Source organism: Artibeus jamaicensis, unplaced genomic scaffold (genome assembly GCF_021234435.1).
Source record: "Artibeus jamaicensis isolate MK-2021 breed Jamaican fruit bat unplaced genomic scaffold, CSHL_Jam_final scaffold_474, whole genome shotgun sequence".
In the NCBI taxonomy this organism is placed as follows: domain Eukaryota; kingdom Metazoa; phylum Chordata; class Mammalia; order Chiroptera; family Phyllostomidae; genus Artibeus; species Artibeus jamaicensis.
This window is the reverse complement of record NW_026522046.1, coordinates 41,352,807-41,364,315: the sequence shown is the minus strand read 5'-3', so window position 1 is coordinate 41,364,315 and position 11,509 is coordinate 41,352,807. Positions and strand designations below refer to the sequence as shown.

The window sequence follows — 11,509 nt, the reverse complement described above, 5'->3', positions numbered from 1 at the left end:
CAGGGACACCTCATCCCCACAGGAACACCCTGTAGGCCTGCAGGGAGGTCTGCCTCTGTGGGAGCTCCCTGCCTGCAGGGCCCCTGCTTGGGCCCTGCCCGCCCCTCAGTGCTGCCTCCCTGTGGCCGACCCTGCAGGACCCCGGGTGGGAACTGTGCTGGGTCTTCACTTCATTGCCAAACTGCTTTACTGGTGGCCAAATCGAGAGCATGTTGTAACAGTGTTTTATTCTTGCCCTGGCTGGTGAGGCTCGGTGCGTTGGGTGACGTCCTGCAAAGTGAAGTCACTGGTTGGATTCCTTCTCAGGGAGCATGTCTGGATGCCAGCCGGGTCCTGGGCCAGGGGTATGCCATGGGCTACTTATTAATGTTTCTCTCTCTCTTTCTCCCTCCCTTCCCCTCTCTAAAAATAAGTAACATCTTGAATGATCTTGACCCACACAGACACTTCACCCGTCCTTACTCTTATCTCGGGGGTACCCTTCTAATTCTACTTTACACAAACTCACAGGGCAAACCAACCAGCGGGCTGACCTCACTGACAGGCCCTGCCCCCTGCTGAACAGAGAGCACTGCTGAAACAAGTGCTCTTAAGATGCTCTGGCTTCTGGCAGCTACAGCTGAGCTCTGGATGAGCTGGACAGTCTTCGAGGATGACAGTCCTCGGGGCAGCTACAAGCTTGTTTGCAGGACACTTTGCTCCCTGCAATGTCCTCACACCTGTGAATCATCATGGAAACTTGAAGTATGTGACCAAGAGGACATCTAGAGCTAATCTAGAATTGGCTCTCTCCAACGCTTTTATTTATGGGGAAACCACGACCCGGAGACAGGACCCCGAGTCCAGAGCACAGTGTACAGAGCTGTAGTGGGAACAGACTCCCATCTGAACACTTCTACATGGTGATTGTGGTTTCAGATGAAGAAAAAAAAAACACAATAAAGGAGGAAATTTGCAAAGGCTTTAAAATATGTGTATTTAGAGCTAATGTAAGCCCTTCTGGAAAGCAATTTAGTTAAGGCATTGATTGGAGAAAAATCACAGTATTTCAAAGCCAGAAGCAGAGACACTCACTTGGTATGGAGCATCCCCTCCAAGAAAGGGGCACAGGGTAGTGACATCGATCATTTATGTCTACAGACATGTAACCAAACAGGGCAGAAGACCACATGGACAATGGGCTCAGTCCAGAATCCAGAACTAGAAATACTCCAGCTCGTCATCCCTGGTCTTGTTGGTCTGGTAGTCATGCAAGGCCAAGGGCTTGTTTGCATGTGGGAGACTTTTATACACTCGAAGGTGTACGAAGTCATTGTTTCCAACTTGAACCTGCAAAGAGAGTCGAGTGAGGAAGAGAGGCAGGTGCTGCCTCTGACCTCAAGTCCCCAGACTCGCCTGGACTGGGTGAGAAAGCCCCTGGGTGTGTGGAAACTTAGTCCCTTAGAGCATCTGCACGTAAGTTGGTGACACTCCCATCTTCCTCCCTCAGACATAGCAGATGCCCATCGCCCCAACCAGCACCCTTGGCACCCCACATTTGTCCCTTGAGAACCCTCAGTTGCCTGAAGGCTCAGTCCCCTTTTTCATCAAGGCCTACATGGGTGCACACACATCATCACTTTAAAGAGGACAGATACCCTGAAGCCGGGGACTGCCACAAGACCCCCTTTAACACCCCTGTCCTAGCACCTACAAGCTCCCCTCCCCTCCAGGTCTTGCAGGTGCACCCTTGTAGCTGGTACTCCACCTTGATGAAGTAGTTTGTCCCGCCGACCACCTGGCTCTGGTACTCCACAGCCTTGAACATGGTGTACTTCTTGTTTTCCTTCTCTTCCAGCTGGGACTTGACCTAGGGGATGAGCCAGAAGGGGAAACTCAGCGGCTCCCTTCCTGCAAGAGTAAGTACCTGACACATGAGCTTCTGTCTGAGGCTCCCGCATTTGTAGATGACATCTGAGGATGCCCTGCCTGTGGGCAGAGGCTCAGGCTAATCCTAAACCTCAAACAGGAATCAATTATGTGTTTGGTTCAATCCTGTCTCCCAGGATCTTGCCCTCTTAGTAACTGAGCATCTTTATGGAGGAAGGAGAAAGCAGGCTTGGTTTTTAAATGGACTTTTTCTTCATTTAAAATCTAATCTGCTATCTAGATTAATTAGTAGGCATAGGAGCAGGTTGGCTTTGGCGGTAGTGGCTATTAGTTCTAGAGGGTTAGAGGATTTTAGTCAGGGCAGCCACAGGAAGCAGGTTAGTTGCTGGGAGCCAAGAGAGATCACCCTCATCCACAAGCTGATGAGTCACTGTGGCCACCCTGCACCTTCAGGGAGGGGCCCACCCCAGGGATGAGAATGGGAAGGAGAATGCACTCAGGGTGGGAGGGAGGGTCAGGTAGGAAAGGGCAGGCCGGTCCCACCCTTCTGAAGCCTTGGGAAAGCAGAACAGTAAGGAAGAGCTGGGCTCTGAGCAGTGTGGGCTCTGAGCAGTGTGGGGAAGACAGCTCCATCCGAGCTGGCTGGCTCACCATGCAGTCCCTGCAAATTTCTGTTCCTTCTAGTTTCATGGGACTATCTCACCAGCCTGTGCTATGGTCAGATGGTCTAAACCACCAGGGTAAAGAACAGGAGCTTTCAGCATTCCCTCAGGTTATAGGGGGGAAAAGCAGGGGAGGAGACTTACAGGAGAAAGAGGTTTGTTTTGCTTTTCTTCTCCCCAAGCCTTCCTGTGGCCCTACCATTCCCCCTTCCCCAGAACCTTGTGTGAAAGCACCTTAGTGATGCCCTCTTTACACATAAGAAAACTGAGGCACAGGAATCAAGCAGTGCCTGGTTTCTGTTTTGTGTGAAAATGCATAGTTGGAGTTAGTTTCAAACATACAGAAGGACTGTAAGTTAGGATACCCTTCCCCAGGTTCACTGACTGTTACCTTCCACCCCACCTGCTCTATCTCCTGGTCTGTGCTTTTTCCTTAACCAACTGAGGGCCAACATGCCAGGACCCTCATTATGAGCGCTTTATTGACCTCTTCCCAGAAGGTGAGGCCCTTCTGTCCCTGTCCCAGCCTTGCCCCACCAGCCATTCCCGAAGTTTTTTCAACCACGATCTCTATTTCCTGGTGGGCACTGCCGTGCTTTGGACAGGGCCAGACCAACCCCAAGCTCGTTAGGACCCAGCCCACCTACCTGGTCAGCGATGGCCTGGATCTCAGCTGTGGCGGGCTTGGTTTCGGAGGTCCCACCAGTCATCGTCCCTCCACAACTCATGGTGGGTCAGTGGGCAGAAGGAAACAGCAGTCAAAAAACAGTGCAGGGCAGGTGTAGCTGGTGGTGGGTACAACCATCTGCCTTAAATCCACCAGGTTGCATGATGGGAGGGCCGGACCACGGGAGGGCGGGACCCCTAGAGGGCTCCTTAGTGGGAGAGGTTGGGTGGGGCAAAATAGGTGAGGGGCGGGGGCACTTCCATTCTTCCCTTAATTACCTGAAAGCATTTAGATAGGGAGCCTGGTTCAGAGAGAGAGCAACAATGTATGTATATAAAAACACATATATATGTAATATATATATATTTTTTCAACCTGAGAGTCACCTACAGAGTCGGGTAGACACATCTGAGTATCAAACACCCGTCTTCCCATCTTCCATTGATTGGCTTTCCTCTTACCAGACCTGAATCAGGCCCTCAGCTCTGGATGGTTACACACCTGAGCTGCCAGACAGCCTTTGGGTCTCATATCTTTATGGGGCTCCATATGTATGAAATTATATTTGTTTTTCTCCTGTTATCTGTCCCACTTCAAATTAATTATTAGACCAGCGAAAGAACCTAGAAGGGAAGAAGGGGGGATGTTTCCTCTCCCATAGCCCTGCAGTGCCAAGGGCACGTAGCCCTGCGTGAGTGGGTGTGGCCCTGGAGGGGGCTCGCAAACTCTCCTGTACACACCAATGTAAAAGGACTGTGCGTTTGTCCATTTTGCTCCCTAAGCCGCAGGAGGGGCGGGAATGGGTCATGGGCAGACGTGGCCACTGGGGCTATGCAGAGGAGAGGGGGCTCTGTTCTGGCGCTGAGATGGGCATGGCCCTGCAGGGTAGATTGGGGATCATAGGTCTAATTAGGAGTGAGTGGGCTTTTAGAGGAGATCAGGGGTCACCCCATAGGTGGGTGGTAGGGATGGGGGTGGGGGTGGCCCTGGAGAAGCCCTTGAGTGGCCCTGTCCACATGGGTAACATATTACCTGGGTGGGGGGGACCCAGGGACAAGTGGGAGCTGAACCAGAGAGCCAGAGAGGACAGAAGAGAGAGAAGCCTGTGCCCAGTGGGCACCAGGAGTAGCCAAGGGAAAGGGGCAGGAGCCGCCAGGGCGTCCTAGAGTCTAGGATCGGTTTCTGCCTGATCTTCTTCCCAAGTGCATTGGACGACCCTGTACCCCTCATCTGCAAGGCCCAGCCAGCGGCCCCCCCTTGTGCCAGCCACTCTGGATGTCACCACTGAGTGACCCAGGGACACAGCAAAGGGCTGACATGGGTGAATGGAGGAGGCAGCATGGAGTCCAGTGATGAGATGACTCTGAGTGCCTCAGGCTGGGGTGGGAGTGGACTCCAGCTGCACCCTCTTCCCCCGCTCCAGGGCCTCACCCAGGGGAGGCTGGGCACCTCCCCACTCAGGTGCTGGCTGCCAGACAGGCCCAGTCCTGCCTCCTGGAGGCTCCATTGCAGAGCCCCAGGGGGAGTGGCCCATGAGCAGGTGTGGGGGGAGGCAAGCGTTTCAGGTTCCTGCCACAGAAGAGCCTGGTGTGTGACCTTAGGGAAGGATGGGAGGTCAGATGTGGTGGAACCCTGGAAAGAAGGGAAGGAAAGCCCCCCAACAATTCATATATAAGTAAATGAATGAATGTAGCACAGAAAAGGGACTACATAGCAGACCCAACAAGCTCATGGGACTACAAGGCAGGCCCGAAAAATTAATTTCTGAAAGGATCCACACAGGGTGATCTGACGTGAATCCCTGGCTGGGCAGGTGGTGGTGAGTAATCACGTTATAGGCATATGCTTCCTTAGCAAAGGTCAATCTTTACCTTCAGTAAGCCCTGCCCATTGTTCTTATGCATCCAGGGTAACATACCTTCAAAAAGTCAGAGTAGCTTCCTTTTCCAGGCCCTTTGTGGGCATAATCAGAGTGGCAACGGTGGATGACCTGGAAGCCTGTTACCTTGCTGCCCACACACCGTCTCTATTCACTGTACATGTTCCATGTTAACTGTCCTGCACCCACTGATGTGCAAGAAGAATGTCTCTCCATTTTGTTCCCCCCACGTGTTGTCACAGGTCCTTGCTGGGGAGTTCAGCATGGCCTGTGTGACTCCACCTGGAGAGGATGGTGGACACTTCCTCCTGGTGTCCCCTGGGATCTCTCCCTGTGCCTTTTTCCTGTGCTGAGTGTGCTGTGTATCCTTTTGCCCGAAAAGCTCAGAGCCCTGCATCCTCGTGGCCTAGCAGGTCATCGAGCCTGGGCTTGGAGTTCCCTGACATGTGGTCCTTCATAGAAAAAGTCTGCTGAGTCCATTCTGCATAAACATAAACACCATATGGACACACCTAAGAAAATAAGCAATTATTCTGCACTGTACTCTACAGCGACTCACAATTGTGTTGTTTTCTAGTGAGATTCCTTTGCTCATGAAGGGAAGAGCCATAGTATAGAAATCTCGGGGTACAGGAGCCATCAGGGCTGGTTGCAGTCCATGACCAGAGCCCTCCCCTCACCTCTGAGCTGTAGCCCCCCTGTGACCACATGGTGCTCCTGGCAGGCGGACATGACCAGTCCGGTGCCAGCCAGCTGCTGTTGGAGGACAGCAGGCGTCCGTCCACCTGGCGATGCTTCTCTGAAACCGGAGGCAGATGTTGAACTTGACCACCAAGCCCTGTCCTTCAGGAAGCCTGTGTTCAGAAGTCCCTGTTGATTCCACTCCCTGTGGGATCTTTAAAAACGCTTCCCCGAGAACTGGCTCTCGTGCCGTGCAGCCCACCCACTTCGAGCCCACCAGGCTGTGCTTCTCGGTGTGTTTGGAGCTGTGTGACCGCCACCGCAGTCGACACAGAGCACGTTCACCCCAGGAGACGTTTTTAGCTGTTGTCCTCCCTGCCCCAGTCACCACTCATCTTTCTGTCTCAGGTCCCCTGGCAGGACTGTAGAACAATTGGGGTCCTGCAGCGAAGGGGAGGGGGGTCATGTCTGGCCACTTTCCCTGAGCACGAGTTCAGCGTTCACGTTGCAGCACGGGTCAGAACCACTCCTTTCATGCCTGGGTGACATTCCAACATGGGCATGGGCCATGTGTTTATTTGTCCATGGGGGTTGTCCCCTCCTGCCTCCCCACCCTGGTTCCTGGGACTAAAACTGCTGTGAGCACAGGGTTCTGAGGGGGCTCGACTGGTGTTGGCTGAGGACCTAGGAGTGGTGGCCGTGTTTGAGTTTTGGTTTCTTTTTAGAATTTTGAAGATTTATTTTAGGGAAGAGGGAGGGAGAGAAACAATGTGTGGTTGCCTTTGGACTGCCCCCTACTGATGACCTCGCCCATAAGTCAGGTATATGCCCTGACTGGGAGTTGAACCAGCGACCCTTTGGTTTGCAGGCTGGTGGTCAGTGCACTGAGCTGCACCAGCCAAGGCCCGTGTTTAACTTTGAAGAGCTGCCAGACCGTCAGTGGCCAGAAGATCCAGAGCCAGGATGAAGCCTTAGCGGTAAGGAGACCTTCCAGGCCCTGGTGTGGTACTGGAGGTGCTGATCACAGTGGGGAGGGGACAGCCACATGCCCATAAAGTGGGAGACAGGCCCCCTCAGCGGCCATAATACCAGACTCTGGTCGGCTGCCTGGAGGGCTGGGGGGATGCACTGCTAATTTCCCTTTGGCCACCTGGTTGGTCCCTTGCAGCTTCGTGCTCTGTCAGGTCTGGTGAACCCGCTGCCTGCTCTGCTTGTCACAGCAGCCCCTGTCTGAGCTAACTGGGGTGGCCGGGACAGAGGGTCAGGGAGGGAGCCCTCCTGCTTGGAGGGTCCCCAAGCCAGATGACTGTGGGGCAGGAAAGAAACAGTCCATGGGCACAGGCACCCCTGGTTATGAGAAGGACAGGAGACTCACATACTCTACCCCCACAGTGCCACCCCCAGAGTTGGTGCTGGGCAGCTGGCCTGCCTACGTGTGCATGCGTGTTTGTGGGTGTGCACGTGCATGGTGAGGAACCCTCCTGTGAGAGCCCACACTCTGCTGGAGAGTACAGGGCACCCCGTGCAGCATCACAGGCACCCTCCACACAGCCCACAAGGAAGGTGGGCCCTCCTGCAGCCCTTCTGAGAGGTCGGGCCCTGGTTGCTGCAGGACTCCCAGCCCGAAGCCCTGGGCTGACAGGGGAGGGACAAGGCTTCCACACTGGGCCTTGGGTGAGCAGGCTCCTAGGCCAAGGGTCTGAGACTGGGAGACCACGTTAGTGCTCTGGCACCAGAAATTCCGAATGTGTGTGCACGATTCAGGGCCCGTGTAGGAGCCTTCCGTACAGTGGTGGGCGTCCTGGTGGCTTAGGGCACTGGTGCTGGTTCTGTGGGAGGCTGACAATGGGCCCATTGCCTGCCACTGGGCCCTTCCACTTCCCACCCCAGCTGTGTCCAAGCCTGGCCCCCTGCTCTGGTTCAGCTGGCACTTTCCCAAGGCCTGACTTGTCCTCAGTGGGTATTCTGCCACAAGGCATTGTGCTCTGGAGGGCAAGAAGCTCCCAGCTCCCAGCAACTTACTGGGCACATGGCAGCAGGTGTTTGTTGAATGAATAAGTGAGTGAGTGAGTGGCTTCCCAGAGTGGACCTGTGCTGGGAGCTGTTGTGGCTTGGAGTTTGCTCTGTGTGGGCCCCAGATGAGGAAGGATGGTAGGCCCAGTCTGGTTGGCACCTCTATCCAGAATATGGGCACCCATAGTGTGCAGATCGGGGTGGTGAATATGTACCCTCATGCTTCAAGCCAGAGAGAATGGGGAGAGTGGCTTTCACCTGGCAAAGCTGTCAATCGTCAAAGCTGTCACTGGACAGGAAAGGGGGGGTCAGGAGAGTCTCCCAGGTTCTCTGTCGCCTCCTTCCCCATTAGGCCAGACCCCGTGAGAGTGCATGAGGGGTGTGAGTGGTGGCCCTGCCTGCCTGTTCTGGCTCAAGAGATTGGGGGCACGAGGGATGGCTTGGCCCTTCACAAGTGACTCAAGAGTGGCTCTCTTGCTCCCTGAGCATGGCAGGTGATGGACGTGCTCCATCAATGGGCCCAGAAACTGTGGTCATCACCAGCTCCAACCTGCCCTCCCCAAGGGGCAGTGACTACCTGATCGCCCTGAAAAGTCAGAGGATCAATGAGTCCCCTGCCCGCCCCGCCCTGGCACTGAGCTCCTTCCCGCCTTTCCCCTCCATGCCCTGCAGCCTTCTGAGAAGGCTTGGGGATTAGGAGGAAGAAAACCATGCCTTACTCAGCAGGGAGTCTTTCCTTCACTCCTGTCACTCCCTGCCCTGCCCTGTCCTGTCCTGTCCTGAGAAAGGGGAGGTGGAAAGCAGGATGGGGGAGGGTTTCCATCAGCAGGGCCACCATGGAGCTTGGGGTGCTGACACCTCCCCCACAGTCAAGCAGCACCCTGCTGGGGCCAGTCAGCCAGGGAACCAGGTGTCCACAAGCCTGACCCCCACAGAACAGGGTCTGGTGCTGACCTCACAGGGCGACGCGTGGTGGGGGAGGTGATGAGGGTGCACATGGAGCCCCTGGGTTCTCATCTCACCCAGGAGCACTGCCTGGGTTGGTGCTTTGTGCCCCGCCTCAGACTGACTCAGGAGGCTGGGGTCACACTCCTGCCCCAGGGAGCAGCTCCACAGGCACCTTCTCTCTGCTCCCTGGCGTCTCTGTGCAGGAGCACACATGCACACCCCCCCTTACACACTCATATACACTCTGATCCACAGCATGAGTACACCTGCATGCATGCAGAGACACACTTGTGTACTTCCTCACTCACATACACTGACTATTAAGTTCACATAGTCCCTTCAGCTCTAGGCGCTATGGTTGTCCAGGCTCCCTCCTAGGACCAGGTGAGCTGGTCCTCTGTCAGGCACACAGTGTCCCCCCAGTTTGTCCTGACTATAGCCACCAGAGATGCTGCTCATCTTTCCCTTTCTCCCCTGGGACAGAGAAGGCACTGTGGGGCATTGGGATCACCCAGCAGGCCCTGAGCCTTGGGTTCGGTTCAGGTGAGCCGCCAGGGGTGAAGTTACTTGCTGGCCTGGCCCAGCCCAGGGAGTTCAGCACTGAAATCTGGGCTCTCACTCAGGACCGAGGTGCTACAGCCTCAGCTACAGGAGCCTCTTTCGCCACAGCGGTCCCTCGGAGCCCATCCTCAAATGTAGTCACTGAGCTGAGGAGTAAATTGGGGTGCAGGGTCCCTCCTGTTCGACCCGCAGTCCAGCTCAGGACTCAGGGCTGGTTCTTTGACCTTCTGTGCTGCGTGCACTTCGCAGTGTCTTATGAAGTCGTTCTGTGTGACGCCTGGTCGGCTCACAGCCTTGTCTATCACCTGCAAACCTCCTAGACATGTAGGGCAGGTGAGCTCTGCCGTCTCTGAATGTGGGAAGGGCAGTTGCAGGTGCAGGAGGCTGGTAGGAGACAGGAGCCAGGGCTCTCGTCTTGTTGGGTGCCCTCAAGGAAGAGGGAGTTTGGTGGTCGGGACCTGGAAATGGATTCCCCTAAAGCTGTTTTTGTGGGTCACCCGAGGCAGGGTCCTTGCCTCCCCACAACTTCTGAGTGTGGGCTCTGAGTCTGTGCAATGCAAAGCTTGCCTGGGGTGCCGCCTCTTTCACCTGCCAGTGGAAGCAAAAATGCACTGTCATCTGGGCAGCATCACCCTCTCCTCCCTCCCCTGGGGGCCAGCCTGCTGCAAGTGCAGACCCGCCAGTTTCACTGGCATCAGCAGCACCTCTGTCTGGTCCAGGCAGGGGCACCATGGTGCCCAGAGGAGGCCTTGCTACTGGGCCTCTGAAGGCCGAGTCTGGGTTGGGGGCGGTTTGAGAGGGGGTCCTGGGCCCCAGGTTCCGGGACAGAGTTCTGTTGGACTCCCTGGTGCCTGCTGAGCTCCAGGTCTGACTGTCTGACTGTGAGACTCAGAGCCATGACTCTGGCTGACCTTGGAGCATGAGGTCTTTCCATGTTGATTTTTTGTACTTTATTTATCCCAGAAACACTTACTAAGCACCCACTATGTGCCTGGCAGTATCATTGTTCCTGAGTCACAGCCCCTCACCAGAGTTATCTGTGGTCCAGAGGGGGCAGTTAATTGTGTGAAGCAGGCATCTGCTCATCTGTCTTCTGTGGGGGGAAGGCCCAGCCAGCTGCAGGTGATGGCCGAGACAGCACCTGCCTGACTCAGCCCAGACGGCACTCTGGCAGGCAGCTGGGGGCAACACAGGGGGCAGAGGAGCCTGAGTGTGGGGGTCCCCCTCCCTACAGGTGGCCTGTGAGAAGACAGTGTCGGCCATGCACCATGTTCTGCAGCGGACCATCAAATGTGCTCAAGGTAGTGCTGGCAGGGCCCCTGGGTGCCTTTGTGCTCCTGAGAGCCTCCTGCATCTGGGGCTTGGGTGGAGAGGGGGAGGGAGGCAGCACTCAATTCACTGTGGTGGCGTATGATTGATTCTGGTGTGACTGGGGTCCCTCTGGCTCCCTCTGTCCCCCTGACCTTGGCCTTTAGTCATAGGGTCTGTTGGCCAACTCTACCTGTGATGCTAATGGTTTCTCTTATCCATAGCCCAGGCTGGGGAAGGACAGAAGCCCAGCCCTGCCCAGCTGGAGCTGAGAATGGTCCAGAGCAAAAGGGACATCGAGAACCCAGAGATCGTTGTCCAGGCCACGGTGCTGTGAGGGCCGCACGTTCCAGCCACCTGACCCACAGTGTGTTGGCGTGTCCGTCTTCATCCCGTGAAAAATGTGACGTCTGCCTTAGAGCTGTGACTGAGAGTCGATGTTTCTTTCCATTTGTGAGTGTCGAACATGAACTGGTCTCAATCGTGAAATCGTGCCAGTCATGCTTTTTAAAAATAACAAAGTGATCACAGAAATTCATGATTTGGAAAACCAGCTGCCCTTCCCCACTAAAGCTCCTGGGCCTCTCTGGAAAACCAGCTCTGTGACCACTGTCTTGGGGGCGTCCTCCCCAGCTGGAGGGTGGCACTTGGTGTGAGGGGCAGCTGCCCCCAGAGAGTTGCATCAGCTCCCACCATTGCATGACCCCCTGACCAATGTGGGCCTGGGAGGTGGGGGCAGGTTCAGGTGGTGGCAGCCTATCTGTGTGTCTCTGGGAATGAGTTCAGTGTTATCCATTCACATCTGGAGGAATTCTGCCAAATAATTGTATTGTCATTTTGGCATTTTCTCTCGGCTCCTGCTTCCAGACTTTTGTTTCTTTGCTGCTTAGGAGGCCGCTGGGCGTTTCAGATGTTCTGCTT

General features: G+C 55.2%; 1 protein-coding gene and 1 long non-coding RNA gene across 2 annotated transcripts; one reads left to right on the top strand and one right to left on the bottom strand.

The window, feature by feature from the left end:
* Window positions 1-1,061: 1,061 nt before the first annotated feature.
* Window positions 1,062-3,342, bottom strand: LOC119042591 (cystatin-B-like). The gene is made up of 3 exons (XM_037136339.2): window positions 3,179-3,342; window positions 1,748-1,849; window positions 1,062-1,329 (listed from the first exon to the last, which is right to left on the bottom strand). Exons 1-3 carry the CDS (start codon window positions 3,257-3,259, stop codon window positions 1,201-1,203), a joined length of 312 nt encoding a protein of 103 aa, XP_036992234.1. The 5' UTR covers window positions 3,260-3,342; the 3' UTR covers window positions 1,062-1,200.
* LOC128626268 (uncharacterized) lies at window positions 1,838-10,833 on the top strand. The gene is made up of 4 exons (XR_008390181.1): window positions 1,838-1,898; window positions 6,627-6,735; window positions 10,515-10,581; window positions 10,813-10,833. It is a non-coding gene; the product is annotated as an uncharacterized LOC128626268 (long non-coding RNA).
* The last annotated feature ends 676 nt before the right edge of the window (window positions 10,834-11,509 follow it).

What these genes read in the sequence shown, in the direction of transcription:
- LOC119042591 (XM_037136339.2), bottom strand. Translation starts at nt 3,259, where the DNA reads ATGAGTTGTGGAGGGACGATGACTGGTGGGACCTCCGAAACCAAGCCC. An exon ending in TCCAGGCCATCGCTGACCAG is followed by an intron (nt 1,850 to 3,178) that starts GTAGGTGGGCTG and finishes CTCATCCCCTAG; the next exon opens with GTCAAGTCCCAGCTGGAAGA. An exon ending in GGACAAACTACTTCATCAAG is followed by an intron (nt 1,330 to 1,747) that starts GTGGAGTACCAG and finishes CTCTCTTTGCAG; the next exon opens with GTTCAAGTTGGAAACAATGA.